We start from the raw sequence: 25,309 nt of genomic DNA on the forward strand, positions 1-25,309 counted from the left end.
TTTCTCTTTTCTGTTTGTAGTTTTACTCTCACATGTGATAAATGCAAGGCTACTAATTAGAGATTTAGCAAATAAACAAGGCCTTGAGCTACTTCAGGTGACAAGGGAGCAAATCTATTTGTCCACTGTTGAACAGATCTGGTGTACCAAGACAGGTGAACAGAGCCTGTAGTGTCATTGACTGTGCCCTGCTTTAGTGTAGTTGATTGGTAGAAGGGTGCACAAAGAGGCTTCATTTACTAGGACCATTAATCCTGTCCTCATGTGTACACAACAGCATGCATTTGCTAACGTGTTCCAGGTTGTGTCAGTATTTGTGTTTCTAATTGATACTTCTAACCGCAGAGTCCTCACCCCAGAAAACTTGCCAGGCATCAGACTGGGTCTGATATCTTTCTCCTGCAGTGCTGCTGCTTTCCACATGGTGACACTCTGTGGTTCTGTGGTGACGAGAATCTTCCTGGGTATGACGAACGGAACTGCATATAAATGCCACCTCTGCATCCTGACATCGATTCCGTTCTTTCTGTCTGTTCGAATGCGAATCCGGAGCTCCGCTCCCAACTTCGTTTGTCTTCTGACGACTTCTAAATCACATTTCAGCCTGCTAAGGAACAATGTCCCCACTTAAAACTACATGTTTCAAACCATGCCACTGTGCAGAAAACAAATGTTGGTAATGTCTCTAGTTCTGTCCTCTGGCCACAACCCAGCTGTGTGGAAAATGTGCTTTTATAAATGCTATGAGGAAGTGGGGTGTATTATATATGTGGTTGTGTGACCTCACCATTTAATAAACTTACCAACCCCTTTAAGACCAGTAGTTTTTGTCTGTCAAACCCTCAGCTCAATCCAGGGTAGCTGTAGCACTGTGCTGCAAGGCTTATAGAGGGACTAGTGTAATACATTTAAACAGCACCAAAACAATTGAAGTCAACACTAAACTCCATAAATCCAATACCACTTTATAAAAATAGACCACATTTCTATATGAATTTAGACGCCAAAACAAAAAAGATCCACAGACACAGAATTTACAAGAACTAATAAATAAACACAATTCACTTAAACACTAAATTCAACAAATTTGACACTTAAAAAGGTTTACAGTAAAAGGTTGGGCTAGGAGTAAAGTGGTCACTTGAAGTCACAGTAGGCGACCAACTCCAGTCAAGAGCCATCAGGGGGGACAGCCTGGTCTTCAAGAAATGTTACCTTAACCAGAGAAGCAATCTTCAGTCAGATCCAGGCACTTTTATCCACTGCAGGCTTTTCCAGTGGAAGTGATCCTGATGAAAGGGATGATGGATGCAATGTAGTTGCCTGGGTCCTTCCTGCAGGCAGTCCTTGGTCCACGAAGATGATGCAGGGGTCCTGGTTACAGGGTCGAAGTCCCACGAGGTCACCACTGGACTACCAGCCTGCCGATGTCAGTCACAATCCAATCTTTCCTAGGTTGATAGCTTGTCCTCTGAGTGTCCCAGCAGCTCTCCAACAGCAGTTACAGGCTCTTTGAACTCAGGTGCAACTGTTTGTGTTGATCTCTTGGTCCCTGATGCTCCACGGCATTAGTGGTAGCAGCTTTGGGCTTCCAACTTGCACCAGCAGGCTTCTTTAGCTGTTGTTCCCCTGTGCTGTGAACAGGAAGCCAGTAGGCTGGTCCTTGAAGACTCTTGATTTTGCTGGTCCTTGGACACAACTTCTTCTTAAGCAGGACATGGCAGGCACAGTCCCTCCTTCACTAGCCACCAAGTGCATCAGCTGCAGTCTTGAACAGTATAGCCTCATTTAGCTGGTTCCTCTGTGCAGTAGGGCAGTCCTTCTTCGGCCCTCCTTCCAGGTCAGATGAGATCTGCGATCGAGGAGCCAGGGGTGCCCTGTTCATGCTCAGAAAGTGCTCCCATGGCAGGATGCGATTGGTAGCCAAAGGGCTCTTAGGTTCCCTCACATCTTGTGGCTACTTCCTGTGTAATGGTGCATCCGGTTAAGATGGCGAGGCCCCTCTCTCGGAGTGCTGACCTCACTTGCTCTTCTTTGGGACGTGGCTACCTCAGGGCTTCATGCCCCTGGGGAAACTGGTTTGACAACTGTTTGTTTTTTCCCTCTGCTCCGGGTGCCAGCGTCTGTCTCTAAACAGTGGGGCAGCCCTCCACCCTAGTGTTAAATATTTGCCCTTCAAAGGCAGCTTTCTCTTTAAAACCTGCATTTTGGAGCTGACATCCATGTGGTTTCGTGCAGGAGGAAGTTAACACCTCCTTGGCCTGAAATACCTTATTGTTCCCTTTCATGAGAATTGTTGGCACCTCTCCCCAGGAGGACAGCCAGCTGTCTTGTGGAACAAGCTCCATATGTGCCGGGGAAGGCACAGTAATTTTAAAGGCAGCAAAGTGGAAGCTTTGTAAAAGCTGCACAGTGCAATAAGTTGTATTAATTTCCACTTAACATTCAAGTTGGGCATAATTTAACAAGTTGTTTGAGACTTTGAAGTGCCCATTTAAGTATGCCGTTTCAGAGTTATCACTGCTGAGGGGTCAGGGTGTAATCCCTCACTCAACTTTTGGGTGACTTTTGTTTCCACCATCAAAATGGCGCACTCGTGTTTTTACTGTCAGAACATGTAAACTTCGCGCCCTGCCGATGTAATATGTTGCAACGTGCCTTAGGACTTGGTAGGCCTGCCAGAGGAGTGACTTATACAGATGTGCAGGGGAAGTGGTGGCAGTGGCAAAGTCGAGCTGGCAGTGCACGATTCCTCTGCCAGGTTTAAGTGGCAGACTTGAGGGCTCACTTTACTTTGGTGACCTCCAGGGTGGCACAGCCAGTGCTGATGTCTCTGGGGTACTCTTCTAACTTGCACTACCTAGGTACTGGATATTAGGGACTTACTGTAAGTTAACCATTTCCAATTGGGTATAGTCAATTTGACATCAACGTTAGCGCTGGTGAAGCATCAGTCAAACTTTGGGGTAACCAAAGAAAATGAGGCATTCCTTACACACCCAAAGGCGATCTTGGAGTGGGCGGCAAACTTGAATCTCCTCAACCACAAGAAGTTGCCGCCTTTGTGCAAGTCTCGCACTTGATCCTGCTCCAAGTTGTGGTCTCAATCCCACCTCAGAGTCCGTTCCCACAAACACTCAACTTCATACTAAAAGGGTCTTCGGTAAGGCCAAGTCAAAGCGCATACATAAAAAAACGAAGCAGGACTAGACTCTGACCTGAAAAAGAAGGTCTGTGGGCATCATGAAGTGAGATGTTCACCCTCGAGTCCTCCAGTCACAGAGCATATTCCTCGGCTGACCCCATCAGTTTTTCAGCGATACTGCAGCAGGTTGAGGCCTTTAAGGCAGGCATGCAGCTGATTTGTGGGGTGCTTCTGGCTCACTCTGATGTGCCTTCAGGCCGAAGTATCCTAAGAGGCACCCGATCTGGTTACCACCAGACCACCTTCAGCTCTGTCTGACCCATTAGGACCCGCCTCACGCCCCATACTGACTTTGGTACAAACTTAATCCCAGGCTCCAAGACATGCACTGAACCCTTCCATGGCACTGACAGTACAGACGCTACTGGGTTGAAGGATGATTCAGTTATAAGTCTGATATCCAATACGAAACTGATTTTGTCTGTCGCAACCAGTGTCATGCTGTGATATAAGAAATGCGCAACTGGTTGCCATACCTCCTCACTCTGACCTGATGCCTCTATGTAGGTGGACGTGCCAGCAGAGGCTGCATTAACTTCTTGACTCCGAACAAAGGACATCCCGGGATGCTGATGATGATGATGGGGATGGGGATGGAGGTGGTTTTCTCCCTCCTCATTACACAGATGATAACTTTTACAGTGGACTTTACACCTCCCCTCAGACTCTGTTAAACTTGTTTGTTGTGCCACCAGCAGAAGAATGTTCCTCCTTTGCAGTAGTGGTCCGGGGGTCGGTTAAAGTCCTCGGTTTACAGTCGTCCTCAGTTGAAACCCAAACGAACATTCTTAAAGAAATGTTAGCACCTGTTCCTTTGTTATAGACTGCGCTGGAGGATGATCCACAACCTATAGTAGTCTATAACTTTTGAATCAAATCAGTATCGATCACAGCCAAATCTGCAATCTGAACCCTTTTGGCAGTCCTTCCCACTACGACAGATTGCCTTTAGTGCATGATCACACCCAGATGTTGGACAAAATTGTTTGCTCAGATTCAGGGCAAAGCCACAATTTTGTTGATGATGGAAAAATATGTCTCCCGTAATATGATGAGGGAAATTAGTAGGAAGATCTATAGGATGCCAGAGGTCTGGACAACTTCAGCAGATACTGTAATTTATTTTGCCAGTGCTGTCACTGAGGAGAGAGTATCTTTTGCAGTAGTGATAGGAAGGGTTTCAGATGTCCTTAAACTGCACTGCTATAGAAGAACCAACATTGTTACAGAGGTGTTTCATCCTAGCCAGGTGCCCACTGAACCATCCTTTCCCTTTAATGATGCTGTTATGGATACCATCTTGGGCAAAACCATAGTCTGACCTTCGGGTCAGCATACTGGTTGGTTATTGCCACCTACCAGCTCCAGTCTACCCTGAATTTCTCATGCAGCATCAGATGTCAGAGAACTTGGTAGTTCAGGCATCCATCAGTAATGTCAACCCTAATGCCTTTTTCTTATGACCCTTCCTAACTGCGAATCCAAAAACATGGAGGTGTTTGGCAGGCGTATGTTTTCTTCTGTCGGCCGTGCTCTACCTTCAGTGAATGCTAGCTGTCTCATAGGTTGCTACACCCATGCGCCATGGGACGTGGTCAGTTAGATGTCACTGGTGGTCCAAGATAAACTACAGGTGTGTTTAGCCCAGCCTATGCTGGATGGCAGGAATGGTGTCAAGTTTGTTATCCACTCTGGCCTGGACATTACAGATTGCTTGGGTTGGGCAACTGGCACAAATGTGGTTTTTCATGCCACAGTTGGATGCGGTGTATGGGCTTCTAAGGGATGTCCATTCATCCTCAATGGCTATTCCATTCGATGTCTCGCATATTTGGTGTGAAGGTGCACTCAGCCTTAGAGCGATTCATTGAGTGTGACACCATAGCTTGCTCATTGGTTCTCTCGACACCTGCTACAGCTTCCACTGCAATTCTGCCCATTACGGAGTTGCGCCATGGGTAAGGCATATCGACAACCGCAGACTCGGCTTCCAGCCCATCAGGCTCCTCAGCCCTTTCGAGGTTGGGGCGGTAGCTTCCAGAGGCATCACTCAAGACAGCGCATAGCTGCCCCCCAAGCAACCACAACTTAAAAACTGCTTTAGTGTGCCCTTTCCAGCACCCAGCAATCATGTAAGAGGCAGTATCTTGCATTTCCTCTGGAAGGCGAAGACATTACTTCAGACAGATGGGTCCTCCAAATTGTACATCAAGCTATGCCTTCACTTTTTTTTTTTTCTGCCCTGCCATATCTTCCACCCCATCGGGGCAGCTGACGGAGGACCACATGTTCGTTTTGCAGTAGTAAATGTAGGCCCTTTTGGCCAAAGGGCCATTTAGAGAGTTCTGGCTCTAGAAGTAGGAATTGGGTGTAACCCCCACTACTTTCTTGGGCCAAATAAGGGCAGAGGACTTTGTCCTATTTAGGTTTGTCACCTTCTCAACAGTTTCTTGAAAAGGACAAATTCAAAATGCTTGCACTATCGCAGGTTCTGTCTGCCCTGGAAACTGGATGGTAGCATTGAACCTGCAGGACACATATTTTCCATATTCCTGTGCTGCAGGCCCACAGGTGTGTTTTCCAGTTCACAGTGGGCCAGGAGCATTTTCAGCTGTGGTGCTTCCTTTTGGCCTCCCCAACGCCCCTCTGGTGTTCACAAAAGTGGTAGCAGTAGTCGTAGCATGCTTTTGGAGGTCAGGAGTTCCAGTCTTCCTCTTCCTCAACAACCAGCTGTTGAAGGCAGGCTCGCCCCGAGGATTTGTAGGCCACCTCCAGACAACTGTGCAAACCCTCTAATATCACTAGGGTTCACTATCAACATGCTTAAGTCACACCTGTCTCCTTTGCAGATGCTCCAGTTCATCAATCTGTTGGATTCCATACAGTTTTTGAGGGGACTGCAAATCAAATGAGCTGCAGTGGTGGCTGTTTGACTGCGATTGGACCAGCATCATATCCCTCTTTTTATCCAAAACAGAGCTGACAGTGGTGATGGATGCATCGCTGCTGCATTTGGAGGGTTTGCGCAATGGTGACACGTTTGCATGGTGCAGTTCCAAGAAGACTCTCTTGGAGACGCATTCTGCCTAGAGTGGAGCTCAAGACAACTGTACCAACATACATGACTTTTCAGGAGCAATTGGGTTAGATACTTTCCCCCAATACAGGGTTGATTAACCTCCTTGGGCTACCACTTGAAAAACCCTTTCTTTGCTATAATCAGGGGTTCCGCCGAGGTCCTGACCTACAACAACCTTATTTTTCCAGTTAATACAAAAACACTTAGTGAAGTTCTACAACCTTATCCTGCTTCTTCTGAGCCATTACTATTTTTCAACAAAGCCCTAAGCAGTACTTTTTTGGGCACTTGGTCTAAACCCTGCTCTCCCTCACCACTGAACAGGCCATTGGCTGCACGCCACAGACCGGCACTTGGTGACCCTGATTTGTATATGCAGCATCCTACTTCTAGGACTTTGGTGGTCCCAGGTTCCATCATCAAAGTGAACCCTAATTCATACCCCCATGACTTCCCCAGACATGGAGTAGAAAGGTATTAAAGCTTTTAGGAAACTAATGTTCCCCTTAGCCAGCTATTCATGAGGTCGGGCAAGGCCTACTTGATCAGTGAGATCTTGCAAGCTGCCTCAAAAGACTTTTGGGCCTCCTTGGCTCAAACCATTCAAACTGGTCAGAATGCAGTCAGAAATGTAATTCCTGCTAGTCTAGAACTGGTGATTGCTTGGGGTGAACAGTCAGCACTAAGGTGGTGCTCTTTTGCCATACATGGATGCAATATACAGATTTCTCTGGAGATGTGCTGGCATACCTTATGGATGTGCCTTTTGGTGGTTCCCGCCTACCTGACGAGAAAGCCAATTCTGCACTAGAATACTTTAAGGAAATCTAAGCCGTGACACATTCTTTAGGGCTTTCGACCGCTACCAATTTCTGCATCAGTTTTGGTCCTTCTGAGACTACTCAGAGGTTTGGCATATAGGCAACAAAAAGGATCCTCAAACTCCATCTTCCCGCCCCCCCCTTTGCAACTGGTGTCACTTAAGGCCTTTTGTGGCTGGGAATGGGGTTCAAGAAGGAGTAAGCAGGAATGCAGGCGTCACCCTGGACACCAGTCTTCTCAGTCCCCTTCCTCTGTGCATCAGCCGCTTTAGTTTGCCCCTAGGGATGCACAACTACCCTGTGGAAGGCAGTATGATTTTTTTTTCCCAGGGTAGAAATCCATCACATCTGACCCAGTGGGTGCTTCAGAACTTACAGCAGGGCTTTGTCCTTTTGTTTTTCTCTGACCCACCTTCAACATTAGTTGGGCTTTCAGAGGACCACCTATCGATCTAACTGCAAGAGTTGCGACTCTGTTGTCCATTCCGGATATTTAGAGGGTTTCAGACTCAGAAATAGGGAAGGTTGTTGCTATATTTCCTCATGCCGAAGGAGGCCTTCATCCTGTTTTAGAACATCGACCTATGAATATGTTCCTGTGTAAGAACAAATTCAAAATACTCATACTGACCTAAGTTCTGTCTGCCCTCGATCCCGGGGGCTGGATGGTAGCCTTGGACCTGTAGAGGGCAAACTTTCATGTGCCCCTTGTGCCGTCCCTCTGACACTACCTGCAGTCCTAGGTGGGCCGAGATAATTTTAATTTTGCTGTACTCTCCTACTGCGTTACTAGTGCCCCTGGGGTGTTCACGGAAGTGATGATACCTGCTGAGGCCCGTTTTTTGAGGTTGAGGATGCCTGGTTTCCCCTACCCGGACAACTGGCTGTTGAAGGCAGGCTTGTCACAGTCAGTTGTAGACCACCTCCAGATGATGGCGAGCCTCCTTACATTGTTAGACTTCTCAATCAATGAGCTGAAATCACACCTGACTCCTTTGTAGAGGCTTCCTTATAAAGGGGGGTTTTGAAACGGAGCAATTCAGGGCCTTTCCTCCTTCGCAACAAGTCAAGGGCATTCAGGCTTATGATCCTGCTGTTTTAGCCTTGGTCCTGGACCCTTGGTGAAAGTAGCTTTGAGGCTTCTTGGCCCGTTGGCGTCAAGCTTCATAATTGCCTACTTTGTCATGTAGCATGTGCAGGCTCTGTAGTGGTATCTGGAGTCTCGGAGGGCCCCGCACCATGGAAACCTGTCAAAGGTCATCCAAATTGTAGAGGAGACTGCACACCATCTGCAGTGGTGGCTGTTCAACCGCTGCCTGACCCACAGCCGACTCCTCCCCCTTCCCTATCCAGAGCTTAGGGTGGTGATCGATGCATCACTGCTGGGTTGGAAATGTAATTTGAGAGAGGTGGAGATCAGACTGCTCCTACAGAAAACTGCTTCCATATTTATATTTTGGAGTTGCAGGGCATTCATAGTGCATTGAAATTCTTTTTAGCACCGATGATGGGGAGGCTGGTACTGGTTCTCACGTAAACCACCACCATGTGGGATTGCAAAAAAGAAGGGTGTGGTTGGGTCCAGTATCAGGTGGCTCTATGCCGGAGGACATGGTTGGAACATCAGGGTATTTCCCCAACTCTAGAGGAGCAGGCAGGATCCTTGAATGCCAGAGTGGATGAGCTCAGCAGATGGGTCCTGGCTGATCACTATTAGTAGCTACAACCTGAGGTGGAAGAGTGCGTCTTCCAACAATGAGGAGAACCACCACCGTCGAAAGTGCATTGTCCAAACTTGTGTGCCTTGGAGATTCTGAAAGAAGTCCATGGAGACACATTTTGACTGTGATGGAACACTGAACTCCTGGATGCCTTCCTGCCTCTTGTACTCTGACTTCTGGATATAACTTATAAGTGGGCCCTAGTGGCCCTGGGTTGGGCCAAGAGTGTTGGTTACCATGAGCTTCTGAGCATGAGTGTCAATCCTCTGATCAAGTTTGCACTTCAGGAAGATTGGGTTGTCCGCCCGAACTTCGCCCAGTTTCCAACTCTATGTCTGGAGATTGAGTGGTGAAAGTTGACAACGTTTGACTTACCAAGCAATGTGCAGGATGCCATCTTGGTTGCCAGGAGCCCTTCAGCAGTCTGTTGACACCTGGCACTAAGACATTTGTGGCCTCTGTGTAGTGTGCACAGGACAGACCCTCGACAACCCAAGCTGTTGGACAGCTTGTTATTTGTTTTGTCTTTGGCCCAGTCAGGACTTGCGGTGGGCACTATTAAAGGTTACCCATCAGCCCTTTCAGATTTTCTGTGTTTACTGAACCAAATTACCCCTTGTGATGTGTTTTATTAAACGTTTAATATACATTTTCCTTCCCAAATAGTTTGTGATGCCACAGTGAGACTTTTTGTCCTGTCATTTCTCATTTGATTACTTCATTTTTCTCTTGGAAAGAAACCTCCTTTTATATAGCTGAAAGACAACATTACCGCACCTAGGTGAAAGAAACATGCTACACTAGCAATAGTAACCTCTACGCTTTCTCTGAGAGAAAATGAAGAAAAAGGGGCATCTCAGTTCAAAAGCACAGAAGCTGAAACAGCAGTCACTGTTGTTTTATTAAGGAGACTGCAGGTTCCTGACAAGCACTGTACTGACTGTTTACCTACAGCCTCAGTTTTGACTCAATCAATAAATCATTTGTAAAGCACGCTATTCACCCGCTACGGTCTCAAGGCGGTGAGGGGGGGGGGCTGCGACTGCTTGAATAACCAGGTCTTGAGGCGTTTCCTGAAGGTCAGGAGGTCCTGGGTCTCTCGTAGGTGTGCAGGGAGGGTGTTCCAGGTCTTGGCGGTGAGGTGGGAAAAGGATCTGCTGACAGATGTAGTCCGATGGATGCGTGGGACGGCGGCGAGGGCAAGGTTGGCGGGTGGGAGTGTGGAAGGTGAGTCGCTCGTTGAGGTAGGCAGGGCCCGTGTTAAGAGCTTTGTGGGCTTGGATGAGGAGTTTGAAGGTGATCCTCTTGGTGACAGGGAGTCAGTGTAGGTCTCTGAGGTGGGCTGAGATATGGTCGCAGGGTGGGATGTTAAGGATGAGGCGTGCGGAGGCGTTCTGTATACACTGCAGTTTCCTCTGGAGCTTGGCTGTGGTTCCTGTGTAGAGCGCGTTGCCGTAGTCCAGTCTGCTGCTGACAAGGGCGTGAGTGACTGTCCTTCTGGTTTCGGTGGGGATCCATCTGAATATCTTGCGGAGCATGCAGAGGGTGTTGAAGCAGGAAGATGAGACGGCGTTGACTTGCTGAGTCATGGTGACCGATGAGTCCAGGATGAAGCCCAGATTGCGTGCGTGGGTGGTGGGTGTTGGTGCGGTTCCCAGGGTGGCTGGCCACCAGGAGTCATCCCAAGCGGAGCAGTTGGAACCGAGGATGAGTATCTCTGTTTTGTCTGAGTTAAGTTTGAGGCGGCTCTTCTCCACCCAGTTGGCGATGGCATGCAGTCCGTCGTGGAGGTTGGTTTTGGAGGTGGCGGGGTCCTTCGTGAGTGAGAGGATCAGCTGGGTGTCGTCGGGGTAGGAGACGATGTTGAGGTTGTGGGATCGGACAATGTTCACGAGCGGTGCCATGTAGATGTTGAAAAGCATTGGGCTGAGGGAAGATCCTTGGGGAATGCTGCATATGGTCTTGGTGGCTTCCGACAGGAAGGGAGGGAGGGAGGCGGACTCTGAATTCTGCCGGAGAGGAAGGATGTGATCCAGTCCAGGGCCTTGTGGCGGATCCCGGCTTCGTAGAGGCGAGCGCAGAGGTTGTGGTGGCAGACGGTGTCAAACGCAGCCGAGAGGTCTAGGAGGATGAGGGCCGCGGTTTCGCCATTGTCGAGCATGGTCCTGATATCGTCGTTGCAGTGATGAGGGCAGTCTTGGTGCTGTGGGTCCTCCGTAATCCGGATTGGGAGTTGTCCAACGTGGTGGTGTCCTCCAGGAAGTGGGTCAGTTGGCCGTTGATGATCTTCTCAATGACCTTCACCGGGAAGGGAAGGAGGGAGGTGGGTCGGTAATTCTTGAGGTCTTCGGGGTCAGCTTTGGGTTTCTTTAGTAGGGTGTTGAGTTCGGCATGCTTCTAGCTCTCTGGGAAGGTGGCGGTTTCGAAGGAGCTATTGATGATCATGCGGAGTTGGGGGGCGATGATGGGGCTCGCTTTGTTGAAGACATGGTGGGGGCAGGGGTCGGAGGGAGATCCGGAGTGGATGATGCTCATGGTTTTGATGGTGTACTCGTCGTTGATGTGGGTCCAGCGGAGCAAGAAGTTGGTGTAGCTGGGTGCGTTGGGGTTGATGGTGGCTGTGGTGGTAGTGGGGGGCGAGGAGTTGAAGCTGTCATGGATTTATGTGATCTTGTGATGGAAGAAGGTGGCGAGGGAGTCGTAGAGTTCTTGCGATGGAGGGGCGTCGATGGAGCATGACCTGGGGTTGGTGAGTTCTTTGACAATGCTGAAGAGCTCTTTGCTGTCGTGGGCGTTCTTGTCGATGCGATCTTTGTAGAAGGATCTTTTAGTGGTCCGGATGAGCTGGTGGTGCTTGTGGATGGCTCTCTTGAGGGTGGCGTGGTTGTTCTCTATTGGTTCGTGGCGCCACTTCTTTTCGATTTTCAGGCACTCCCGCTTGGAGGCCTCATGGTCAGCGGTGAACCAGATGGCCTTGATGCTGGTGCGGTTGTTGGAGGATTTCCTGAGCGGAGCGAGGGTGTTGGCGCAGTCGTCTATCCAGTGTTTAGGTTGAGGGCGGCTGTGTTGGGGTCAGTGGTCCTGGGTGGCGGGCCCGGGTGAGGGTGGAAATCATTTGGTCTTCCGAGATCTTGTTCCAGCTGCGGCGGGGGATCTGTTGTGGTCGGTGGGGAGTGGCGGGTTTCTGGAAGGTGAAGTGGACGCAGTGGTGGACGGTCCAGTGGAGTTCGGTGGAATGGCAGTCTTTAACATGTTGAAGATGATATGCTTTTGGTGATATGACAACCAGGGAGCTGGGAGGTTTATTAGTGACTTGAAGGTACCTATGCTGCAGAACGAGGGTTATGTTCTCCCTTAATAAATTCTAAGGACTCATCTGCCATCTAAGGAGTGAAGAGATGTCCTCAGTGGCGAGAAGAGATTATTGAAAAATACTGGTAAAGATATTGTCTGGTTTATGTGACCGTCTGAATTACCTTAGTTAGAAAAGAGGGATATGCTGTCTAAACTAAGCGATTCTAGGAATTTTTGCCCCAGCTTAGTTGAAAGAATTTGATGATTTGCAAGTTAAAACTGTGGTGTAAAATGATTCTCATACCAGCAGTCTCGGAGCTTTCAGTTAGTAGGCAGTTAGAGGATAGTGTCTCTCAGAGCCCTGTGGACCTTTTGAGGTGTGTTACACAGTGTGTCTAAAGCAGTAGGTGCAGAGAAGTTGGAGAGTAGCATTTCTCTGATGTGTCTTTCTAGGTTGATATATTTTATGAGGTTGTAAATGTCTAGGACTTTTCATAGCCAACGTGGCTTTAATGGCGTATTTCTCCTTTTTTTTTATTTTTTATTTTGCATTTACTTTGTGTAGTGGTGTTTTATACTAATTATTCAGCGTTAAGATGTCATAGTCCTCGGATATCTCCACCAGGCTAGTATTGTAATTGTCATGTCATTCTGTTTAGCAGTTGTTTTAACTTTGTGATGGTCTTCTCCAGTTAGTTTTCTCTTCTTCTGGGCAGGGATTGACCTTTAGCTCCAACTGTCCAATAATGGCAACTCCCTTGTTTTGTGCCAGGTGCTGAAGCTGGCATTTTTGTTCCAGGCAGTTAAGATGGCCTAATAAGTAACACAATTGCAGCTGTGCTCTGCGTAACACAAGTTCGAGTCCCTGTAACACAAATTCATCTTTATGTCCTTCTAATACTGGTAAAAAGAGTACAGTTAAATTGAATAGTGAGGCATAAAGCACTATGTAAAAAATATTTCTTGTCCTTCATCTTATTACCTCTTCCTTTGATCTCAGTTCCAGACAATTTCTCAGTGGTCCTGGAGAGCTACACCCGACAAGGGCTCCGGGTTATTGCGATCGCACACCGCAAACTGGAGCCGAAGTACACCTGGCACAAGGTGCAGAACATTAACAGGTACTGGCAACACATCTGGTTTGGGCCACCATATGTTGGTAGTGACTGCAGAGTGAGAGTAAGGGAGAGCCCAGGGTAGTTTGTGTGGTTTGTAACTTGATACGGGAGATGTATGGAAGTGGTCTTCACCCTTCTTAAAAGACAGAAGTTGATGTGTGATGATCAAGAGCTGGAGCTTCCAGAAAGTCTGCTGTTGGTCAGTTAGGGAAAAGCATTTATTTTTTGTCCCTACTCATGAGCCTGAGAGTTTAAAAAGTCCAAAATGACTCTGAGTTACCCAATCTGGCCTTGCCATGTGAAGTAGCTGTTCATTATACAGTTCATCTCAGTCGCACTGGAGGCTCCCTTCCAGCTAGGAAATGCTGCCTGGCTTGCTCAGCAAGGTTTTCTATCACAATGTGACTTAGATGAGTTTGACAACTAGCGTAGTAAGACCTTGGGTGTCGATTTTTAAGGCTATATTTGTTTGGAGGTTTTAATGTTTTGCCCCACTCCTAAATATAGATACGTTGTGACTTGCTTGATGCTTCCCCACGCACCAGCCTCCCTCCCCCAAGTGTACTACTGTTGTTCTTTCCGTTAACTTTATCAGAAGTCAGTATTTTAGTAATGGCAATGTTCAGCACCAAGTTGTTTTTAAAATCGTACTTATGCAAGGCCACAGGAGAGGCTTTGAGACTATTGAAGGGCAGTCCAATCGGAGTGTGTCAGCCTTAGCAGCAGCATGTGCGTCTGGACTAATTTGTAGGGGAAGATCCTTGCTGTGTATATACTTATCATATGTGTTGAGATTACAAAGGAGAGATGCCAGAACACATCCTTATTTGAGGGCTCTATTTGTTGGAAATTTTTTCACAGACTCTTTCTGTTGCAGACTGATTCTCACCCACGTTTCTGACATAGGAGCTGAATGCCCTTTAAATGTGAAGCGAAAATGTCTCACGTTCTGAGTTTTGATATTAGGTGTTTAGTAATTCGTTCAAATGTGATGCTGTAGTTCAAGGAGCAGCCATATTGTTCAGTGCCCCTTTTAGCCACTTCTATGACAACATATTTTTCATGATGGTATCAATAGTCTCTGCTACTCTTCTAAAGACTCTTTGATAAATTTGTTAGGTGTTTGGGGGATACTCCCTTTTTCTAGTTATTAATGAATTTTGATAAATAGTTTAACCTCACAATTCAATAGAGCAATGGTTCTGTGTTTTTTGCATCATCTTTATTTACGTTCTTGGTGATTGGATGTAGGATTTTCAGCCTCTGTGAATTTGGTATTGTTTCTCATTCTAAACAAATGGCAACAAAGAGCAAAGAAGGCCTTATCCAAAGATCCTTTTTTGCTTTTATTAGAATGTTGGAAATTCTGTTCAGGCTTGGAGCCCCGGTGGACTTTAGCCAGTTTACTTTCTGAGACACCATCTTTTTCCTTACATCAACTGGACCACTTTTCTCCTTAGTTGTAGTTTCTGGTCCTTAATAATACAGGCCCATTATATTCTCACTGCAAGGTTTCCCATTGGATTGCATTGATGTTATAACTGATTTCTGCATTGTAAAATGTTGTCGTTGGGTGCTATAAATTCTCTAGCTTATGTTTTCTATCACCTTATGTCCTGCTACCTTTTTATTTCAAAATTGTTTTTTTGCCTTCCAGTCAACCACCTTATATGGCCTTTTGCTTATAATAATTTCACTATTTACATTTTCCTGGTTTCTTGTTTTCCGCTTTCTCCTTAGTGAGTTCATTTTTGTTTCTTGAAGTGCAGTCCAGGAGTATTAAACTGGTTTACTGCGCTCTTCTTGAGTATCTTCTTCACTCTGCTTTATCCAGGGCTTTGTTTTGGGGAAGCTTTCAGCAGTGATTCGGACATGGATTCCCAAATTTGCAGTTTCCGTATTACTGAGTGACTGATTAGAAATGACTATAAATGGGCACCTGGCTTTCCCCTCCATTCTGCCTAATATTCACCAGCTGCTTTGGTCCATTTAAACCTTCTCACAGTGATTGTGTACTCTATTCCCTTATGGATTTCTGTGGCTGCAGTTGATTTTCTTCCCGCTTAAACATAATTTGTCAATGATATTTGCTCTTAGTGATCTTGATGATCTGGAAAGTGCTTATTTGTTGTAATTGATAAGGTCTTACCAAGGGGTAATCTAGAGTACATTGCTGGAATCTCCCATTCTGTTGGAAGTACTTTGAGCGGATCTGCAGTGATATTACATGGGTCAAATACGTCATTGAAGTCACCTGTTACTATTGGGTTAAGATATTCTTTTCTAGTCATTTGCTTTAAGTGCTTTAGTAGAGTTGTTTGGGTCCACATTTCGTGTACCTTGTCTGGAGGAAGATTAAGATTATACATTGAGTTTCCAGTGCCATGACGTGTTCAGACTCGGTGAACTTTCGCTGTCCTTAAAATTCGAGGATTCATGATACTAGGATGGCAAAGCCCCATACAGTCTTCCCTTCTCTACTGGTTGGCAGGCTTACTCCATGTATAATGAAAATGTGATCTGATCTCATGACCGAGAAACCTGTAAACATACCATCTCACGTTTGATTAAATACGTTTTTGCATTAATTTGTGCATCTTGGCTGCCTAAATTGACAAAAGAGAGCAAAGATGGAAAGGATATGTTAGGTGATTCTTCTTTCCAGTTCACACTGTTAACCTAAACTTGTGTAGTTATGGTCTTCCTTTAGGGATTGACTAGGTGAATGAAGGATGCCAACCTGACCTGCTGCAGACCTTTCTCCCTGCCGATCCAGAGGTTACAGTGGTGGCAGACCCATCATCTCTGGGTTGGAGAGGTCACTTGGACAAGGTAGAGATCAGAAGCCAATTGCGTTTGATGCAGCAGACTCCACATAAATCTTCTGAAGCGGTATGCCATCCAGATGGTCCTCCAGGCCTTTCTACCTTCTGTCAGTAGTACCTTTATTTAGGTTCTGATGGACAACAAAACCTCCATGTGAAATCACAGCATACAGAGTGGTGTGTGGGTCACACTTGCTGTGCCGGGAGATACAAACTGTGGCACTGGCTGGACTTTCAGGGGATATCCCTGATTAACTGCCATCTTGCAGGCTCCCTAAATTCCAGGGTAAATTAACTTATCAGGAGTCACCTAGCTGACTATGAGAGGCATCTGCATGCTGAAGTAATTTAAAGTGACGATGCACCGCGGGGCCTGCCTTGCATAGATCTGTTTACTGCTGCTGGAAATGCTCCCTTTTGTGCCTTGTTTTTTCTAGGTCAAGCATAGCAACACGCAAGCACTGCTTTTCCGACGTGTTGTCTATTTGGGCTTTTAACCACGCCTGTCACCATCGCTCGTTCATGGGCTTGCCCTTCAGAAACCCTTTGTTATCATTGGTAAATGCTTGCAATAGTCCCTCCTTGTTTCTTTAGGACTCGCTAGCAGACACAGTCCATCTTCTGTGGGACTCAAGCCTTCTTTAGGCGTTTCTACCACTGCTTTCCCAACTTACGAAGAAAGTTTCAAGGGACTGGTCTGAGCTCATCCCGACACCCGCAGATTGGGCTTGGGAAGTCTGTTGCTTCAACCAAAGCTTGTGTTTCACAAAACAGGGGGAATCGCGGGATCCAGAGGGACTTGTCTAAATTAGAAAAAAACCTTCCTCTTGTAAAGTATATTTTTCTGAACCACCAGCTTTGAGTAGGTACTGTTTTCATGTGAATTAAAAAAAAATGAGAAAACTGTGCTTCGAAGAACAAGTTGCTTTCTTTGGTTATGCTTTTTCTTATGGATACTCTAGGACTGCACATTTATCACCGACCTACCATCCCCTCTGTTCTGTGGAGTGGACTTCGGATTGATTCAGCACTACCTCGTGCTGCTCAAAGCCTTCCAGCTCCTTATTCAAGGCAAAGTAGTCCTCATCAGGACGGATGATATGCCTGCCATGTAATAATGTCAAAAGCAGGGGGGCACTCACTTTCTACTCCGTTCCATGCTGGCTCTGACCTACATTGAACCCTTCACCACTGCCTTCACTTGATGTCAGATTACTGTCTGGGGTGGAAAACAACCTAGCATATCTCTTAAGCAGGATGCATCAACAAGTCCAAGTGGGATCTTCACCCAGAGGTCCCGCACCAGTACTTCCAGTGCTGGGGAACTCCCAGCGTAGACTTGTTCACCAATCCGAAAGTGTACAAAGCCGATACCTAATTTCCAGATACCCACACCTTCGATCCATAGGCAATGCACTGTGCGTCAACTGGTCAGGGTTTTCTACTTCTCCTGCTCCTTCCACTTGTGATAAAGAAGATGCAACAATCCTTGCTAACTCTCATTCTGGTGATCCCCCACCTCAACCAGGTAACCCTGGTATTCAGCCCTGTTAGAGATGTTGATTGGCCCTCATGAGAGGCTTCTCAACAGGCTGGACCTTCTCATCAAGAACCAATGCTATAACGGGTACCCAGATCCCAAGCAACTTAATCTAGTGATCTCATACTATGGACCTAGAATTTGGTTACTTGGGCCTCTCCGAGGCACGAATGCATGGACATCCTGTATGAGTTTCGTAGGCCCACCACACATGCATACTATGCTGCTAAGGGGAATAGATTTGTCCACTACTGCATTACCAAAAAGCCACATCCTCTAACACCTGTAGTCTAAGATTTCATCTGTCATATACCTACTTTACCTATAGAAGTCAGGTATAGCCTACACTTCAGTTTGCCTGCGTTTAGCTGCTATAGCCACCTACATCTAAAACAGGTAGCATGCCTTCCTTGCCTACATTCTTTGTTAACCCCTTAAGGTTCTCCCAGTGCCAGATTGGAACCTCATTATCTTACTTACTAGCCTGCTGGACCCTCCATTCAAACCGCTATACTTTTGCCTGCTCCCTTGCTGGTAGCCATAACCTTCTTACCATGCATTAGTGAGCTGCAAGCCCTCGCGCTATGAGAACCTTCATGCAAGTTCACAAGGGCAGAGTGGCACTGAGAACAAACCCTAATTTACTTTCTAAGGTGGTTTCTACATTCCACCTTAATCAGCCCATAGAGCTTCCAGTCTTCTTCCCCCTGTCAAACTCTGTAGCAGAGACGGCTCTTCATACCCTAGAGGTGAAGCGTGCTGTCATGTATTACGTTGACAGAACTAAACCTTTTTGCAAAGCTGACCAACTGTTCGTGGCCATTGCAATTCCTCACAAGGGGCTACCCGTTTCAAATTTGGTCCTGTAGATGGATAGGTAAGTGTATCCAGACTTGCCATCTCAAAGCCAAGAGAGCCCCCACTGCTACTCCTAGGGCTCACTACTCGAAAGAAGGCTGCTACCATGGCCTTTTTAGGGAATATTCTCTTAGCGACAGCTACATGGCCAACCCCACACACCTTCATGAAGCAATACTGTGTGCATGTTCTAGCCAAACAACAGGTATTAGTTGGCCAGATAGGTCTATGAACTTTATTCTAGACATCGGCATCATCCCCGTTAGCCACTTCTTATGGAGTATTGCTTAACAGCCTATGCAGGGCATAAGTATCTGCAGCAATACATGCCACAAACGCAAAATGCCACTTACCCTGTAAGCACCTGTTCGTATCGACAAGTGCTGTAGATTCACATGCACCCACTCTCCTCCCTGGAAGTGTGTGGCTCTGATGACAATTTTTTTCTTATTAAGTCAATATTTTTTTCTGCAATACACATGTGCATAATTTTCTGTTCGCTCACAACTCCATACTGCTTTGACCTGCTACCCATTAAACAATCCAGCATGGAGTCGATTCCATTGTGCGTTGCCAGCTAAGGGAAGGTCACTATGCCTTGTGACTAGAAAGACTTTTTCAAAGAAAAATAACTTGCACCTGTCCAACCCCAGCACTTGATGGAGGGAGAGAATGCAGAGCATGTGATTTAACAGCACTGCACGCTATGAACAGATGTTTACAGGTTAAGTGATATTTTCATCTAAATCAATATTTCTGAGGTCCCATGCATTGGTAGGTGCAGTAAATGGTTCTACATTTGATAAAGCCATCCATTGTGAAGAACTGTGATTATTCATAAATAATTTACCTCTAAGTAAGAGGTTTATTGTACCCTGTGGTATGAGGTTGAATTGAAGTTTGTGGTATCATGTTTAATATACCTTGTGGTGCGAGGTTTAATTGTACTTTGTATGAAGTTGAATTTATATTGTGGTATGGTGTTTGATTGTACCCACTGCTTTATGAGGTTTGATTTACCATGTGACGAGATCTGTGCGTCTCCCTCCGTGGCTCTGCTGAGTCACTGCTCCTGTCTTTGTGTAGGGGCTCTTCTCTGGGGCAGAGTAATAGTGTTTTCTGAGGATGCAGTTCTTGTGGTACAGTCTCTCTGGAGCAGAATAGGAGTGGGTTCCTGGTACACAGTGTCTGGGGTGTCTTACCTCTGGGGCAGAGTAAGAGCAGTGTCTAGGTACACAGTGCCTATGGTGTGTCCTCTCTGGAACACGGTAAGAGGGGTTTCTGGGTACACTGTGCTGGTCTCACCTGGTGCTTGTCTTCTCCTGACCCTGTAGGGAAGTGATTGAGCGCAACATGGATTTTCTAGGCCTGATCATGATGCAGAACAAGCTGAAGCCGGAGACCGTGCCTGTGCTGGAGGAGCTGCGGAGGGCCTGCATCCGCACCGTGATGGTTACAGGTGAGGATGTTGTGGTGCTGCGACCTGGCCTTGTTCATGTATTACTTTAAAGCCCTGCTTGTTAGTATGGACACCGCCTTAGAGTCACAGGCAGTGTAGAGTATTTCCCAGTGTTAGTTGGAGGTATTTGAATCTTTTATTTGACCTTTTCCACCTTCTGTTTGACATTATTTTGAGCTTATTCCTGCATTGCACTTTCTGACATGCCTCAGGCTCCTATCGTGCAAGAGGAGCCATATGTGATTGTTTTAAGTCAAGGAAGGGTGGTGGAAGGGTCGATGCTGCCTTCCCATACTGGTGTGCACTTGGCCTGTTTCGTTAGGATGTCACATAAAAGATTTTTGAAAAATTTTGTATTAAGCAATCTCCCTGGTGACTTACTACACGTCTGCCTGGAGTTTACAGAGCAGAGTACCATTCACGACTCCTGTACCGGAGGTTTACAGTGCAGAAATACTATTCTGGAATGGGAGCCGAATTCCAGGGTGTCAATCAAAGTTGTCCTTTATGCTGAGCAGGTCGCGTGCTGCACTGTAGACATGGCAATGGAAACTGAGTAACCTGGATTAATAGAGATGAGCAGTAGCTCTCCCGTGGGTTAGCCGGGAAGGTTGCTGTCCTCCTCGTCCCCAAGGTGCTTTGCAAACAGACCATCTCTCAAGCTCCAGACTTGTCAATGCTGTGTGACCAGACCATAAAAGTAATGGATGTTCAGAGGCCACATAGGTGCTGGGTTTTCAATGACCATAGTACTAATGTTCAGGACTTTTTCAAGGCTTTAAAAGACAGGGTTACCCATTGCAGGGACAGTTGGCCAAATTTTGGGTTCCTCAACCACTTTTTCCCTTCAGCAATCCTGATTTAAATCTGCCATGGCTCCACAACCTGCATCACTTAGTTGCACTTTATGATATATTGATCATACCTCATCAGAGGAACATGGTTTCCACCCTCTGTGTGCTTTTGCAGACCTCACTGGGACCTTCGCTGGCAGGTGTGATAACCCCTGTATCAGACACTAACTGCTGGACAAAAAATCAAAAGAGGGGGAGGGACCGGGAGGTTAAAGGTCCAGTGTACGGTCTCCCAAATTAATCATAAACACAAAAAGAGTACACTTTGCAGTGTAGTAACTGTTGGACCCCTGGAAATTGTGCAAGGGCAATATGTGCTCTTGAGTGTCCAATGCCAGTCTTTGAAGTAGGCAGCCATGGCAGTTTTTCAGGATATCTACAGGAGACGCATTGAGCACAGGCATTAGGCCCCACAAGTACTAGAATTGATACCTATATAATAACTACTGGAGGCACATTGAATACATACGGTCGTTCGGGCCCTCTAGGACTAAAGTTGATATTTATACGGACTGCCCAAGGCTCCCTGAGTGATCCTTAAAACACCTGACATCAGTGAGACAGTGTAGGAAGTTGGCTCTGTATGTGCTATTTCAAAGTAAGGAATAGCATGCACAGAGTCCAAGGGTTCCCCTTAGAGGTAAAATAGTGGTAAAAAGAGATAATACTAATGCTCTATTTTGTGGTAGTGTGGTCGAGCAGTAGGCTTATCCAAGGAGTAGTGTTAAGCATTTGTTGTACATACACATAGACAATAAATGAGGTACACACACTCCGAGACAAATCCAGCCAATAGGTTTTGTATAGAAAAATATCTTTTCTTAGTTTATTTTAAGAACCCAAGGTTCAAATTTAACATGTACTATCTTGTTTGAAAGGTATTGCAGGTAAGTACATTAGGAACTTTGAATCATTTCAATTGCATGTATACTTTTCAAGTTATTCACAAATAGCTATTTTAAAAGTGGACACTTAGTGCAATTTTCACAGTTCCTCGGGGAGGTAAGTTTTTGTTAGTTTTACCAGGTAAGTAATACACTTACAGGGTTCAGTTCTTGGTCCAAGGTAGCCCACCGTTGGGGGTTCAGAGCAACCCCAAAGTTACCACACCAGCAGCTCAGGGCCGGTCAGGTGCAGAGTTCAAAGTGGTGCCCAAAACGCATAGGCTTCAATGGAGAGAAGGGGGTGCCCCGGTTCCAGTCTGCCAGCAGGTAAGTACCCGCGTCCTCGGGGGGCAGACCAGGGGGGTTTTGTAGGGCACCGGGGGGGACACAAGCCCACAGAGAAATTTCACCCTCAGCGGCGCGGGGGCGGCCGGGTGCAGTGTTAGAACAAGAGTCGGGTTCGCAATGGAAGTCAGTGGGAGATCAAGGGATCTCTTCAGCGCTGCAGGCAGGCAAGGGGGGGCTTCCTCGGGGAAACCTCCACTTGGGCAAGGGAGAGGGACTCCTGGGGGTCACTTCTGCAGTGAAAGTCCGGTCCTTCAGGTCCTGGGGGCTGCGGGTGCAGGGTCTTTTCCAGGCGTCGGGACTTAGGTTTCAGAGAGTCGCGGTCAGGGGAAGCCTCGGGATTCCCTCTGCAGGCGGCGCTGTGGGGGCTCAGGGGGGACAGGTTTTGGTACTCACAGTCGTAGAGTAGTCCGGGGGTCCTCCCTGAGGTGTTGGTTCTCCACCACCTGAGTCGGGGTCGCCGGGTGCAGTGTTGCAAGTCTCACGCTTCTTGCGGGGAGATTGCAGGGTTCTTTCAAGCTGCTCCTTTGGATAAAGTTGCAGTCTTTTTGGAGCAGGTCCGCTGTCCTCGGGAGTTTCTTGTCGTCGTCGAAGCAGGGCAGTCCTCAGAGGATTCAGAGGTCGCTGGTCCCTTTGGAAGGCGTCGCTGGAGCAGAGTTCTTTGGAAGGCAGGAGACAGGCCGGTGAGTTTCTGGAGCCAAGGCAGTTGTTGTCTTCTGGTCTTCCTCTGCAGGGGTTTTCAGCTAGGCAGTCCTTCTTCTTGTTGTTGCAGGAATCTAATTTTCTAGGGTTCAGGGTAGCCCTTAAATACTAAATTTAAGGGTGTGTTTAGGTCTGGGGGGTTAGTAGCCAATGGCTACTAGCCCTGAGGGTGGGTACACCCTCTTTGTGCCTCCTCCCAAGGGGAGGGGGTCACAATCCTAACCCTATTGGGGGAATCCTCCATCTGCAAGATGGAGGATTTCTAAAAGTTAGAGTCACCTCAGCTCAGGACACCTTAGGGGCTGTCCTGACTGGCCAGTGACTCCTCCTTGTTATTCTCATTATTTTCTCCGGCCTTGCCGCCAAAAGTGGGGGCCGGGGCCGGAGGGGGCGGGCAACTCCACTAGCTGGAGTGTCCTGCGGTGCTGTGACAAAGGGGTGAGCCTTTGAGGCTCACCGCCAGGTGTTACAGCTCCTGCCTGGGGGAGGTGTTAGCATCTCCACCCAGTGCAGGCTTTGTTACTGGCCTCAGAGTGACAAAGGCACTCTCCCCATGGGGCCAGCAACATGTCTCTAGTGTGGCAGGCTGCTGGAACTAGTCCGCCTACACAGACAGTTGGTTAAGTTTCAGGGGGCACCTCTAAGGTGCCCTCTGGGGTGTATTTTGCAATAAAATGTAAACTGGCATCTGTGTGCATTTATTGTGCTGAGAAGTTTGATACCAAACTTCCCAGTTTTCAGTGTAGCCATTATGGTGCTGTGGAGTTCGTGTTTGACAAACTCCCAGACCATATACTCTTATGGCTACCCTGCACTTACAATGTCTAAGGTTTTGTTTAGACACTGTAGGGGTACCATGCTCATGCACTGGTACCCTCACCTATGGTATAGTGCACCCTGCCTTAGGGCTGTAAGGCCTGCTAGAGGGGTGACTGACCTATACTTGCATAGGCAGTGAGAGGCTGGCATGGCACCCTGAGGGGAGTGCCATGTCGACTTACTCGTTTTGTTCTCACTAGCACACACAAGCTGGCAAGCAGTGTGTCTGTGCTGAGTGAGGGGTCTCTAGGGTGGCACAATACATGCTGCAGCCCTTAGAGACCTTCCCTGGCATCAGGGCCCTTGGTACCAGAGGTACCAGTTACAAGGGACTTATCTGAATGCCAGGGTGTGCCAATTGTGGAATCAAAAGTACAGGTTAGGGAAAGAACACTGGTGCTGGGGCCTGGTTAGCAGGCCTCAGCACACTTTCAATTCAAAACATAGCATCAGCAAAGGCAAAAAGTCAGGGGGTAACCATGCCAAGGAGGCATTTCCTTACAGACAGCATCCCTTAATACTTGTTCTTCTCTTGCAGGAGATAACATGCTGACCGCGGTGTCCGTCGCCCGGGAATGCGGCATGATACCCCCCCAGGGGAAGGTCATCATCACTGAGGCCCTCCCTCCTAGGGAGGGGCAGCCAGCCACCATCCACTGGCAGTACGCTGACGAGCTGCCCCGCACAAAGCTTCTGGACTCTGGTTGTAATGAGGTGAGCGGTTTGATGTCACGCTGAGGAGGACTGGAAAGATCCGAGTAAAGAGGGATGCCCAAGGATGGGTCAGAGGAATGAGAGTAAGGCGTAGTGGGGAGGGTGAGAAGGATGTGGGAGTAAGGAGTGTCCACAAGGGGACTGAGAAGCATCGGAATAAAGCAAGCGACTAGAGAGCAGGGTGGGAAGGAAGGAAGGAAGGATGGAAGTCGGGCACCCAGAGGGGAAGATGAGAAGGAAAGGTTTGTCACACAGTCACTGAGGTGAATGAAAAAGGCACCTGACGGTGGGGGTGAGGAGGATGGGAATAAGGCATGTGCCCCATAACGAAGGTTTAAGAAGACAGGAGAAAGGCTTTCGCTCCCTGGGAGGTAGTCAGAGTGGAGGTAATATAATCATCCGCGGAGGCGAGTGGAAGTGAAGGGGTTTGGGGATGTGGGGTGGGTGGGGCAGTGTGAACATTCGAAGAGACTCTTCACCGGTGGGCAGAAAAATGCAAAGCTTGCCTAGGAGATGAGCAGCCTAGCAATGCTTATGCTGGAGGATTGTGAACACTGGAGCAGAAGTTGAGTGAAGGAAACTATATAACAGGATGGATGCGCCCACTTGAAGTAGAAGAGGCTGTGTCTGCCCCCTGGCAGGTGGTGTCTGGATCCTTCGAACCACATAAACCATGGCACTGAAAGCGGTTCAAGGCTTGGAACTTAAGTCTGGTAGTTGAATGTAGTGATGTACAATTTGGGCTATTTTGTGAAATTTTATAGTGCATAGACCTACCCCAGGGCTAGCAGGGAGCCTTAAAGAGAGCATGGTGCTATAAGTGTTGGACTTTCCCTCTCTGCCGGTTTGTCCCCAAACTTTTTTAGCTTCAACCCTCCTGTTTTCTGATTTTGATTTTGTTAACATTAAGACTCTGTACTTTACCACTGCTAATCAGTGCTATGGTGTTTGTGCTCTCTCTCTAAAACATGGTACAATTGGCCTATACCTGATTGGCACATTTAATTTGCTTACGCATCCCTAACTTATGGTACTACATATACCATTGCCTGTAAATTAAATCCTACTATT

The 25,309-nt window shown here is 47.3% G+C and overlaps 1 protein-coding gene across 1 annotated transcript in view; it reads left to right on the forward strand.

Annotated features, from left to right (window-relative positions):
* The window catches only part of LOC138266905 (polyamine-transporting ATPase 13A3-like), a 228,487-nt gene that overhangs the window by 165,809 nt on the left and 37,369 nt on the right, over window positions 1–25,309 (forward strand). The window contains exons 19-21 of the mRNA XM_069215643.1: window positions 13,121–13,241; window positions 19,796–19,920; window positions 24,063–24,238. Of these exons, the coding sequence (XP_069071744.1) occupies window positions 13,121–13,241; window positions 19,796–19,920; window positions 24,063–24,238 (422 nt within the window). The remainder of the gene's footprint in view (window positions 1–13,120; window positions 13,242–19,795; window positions 19,921–24,062; window positions 24,239–25,309) is intronic.

Source organism: Pleurodeles waltl, chromosome 12 (genome assembly GCF_031143425.1).
Source record: "Pleurodeles waltl isolate 20211129_DDA chromosome 12, aPleWal1.hap1.20221129, whole genome shotgun sequence".
In the NCBI taxonomy this organism is placed as follows: Eukaryota; Metazoa; Chordata; class Amphibia; order Caudata; family Salamandridae; genus Pleurodeles; species Pleurodeles waltl.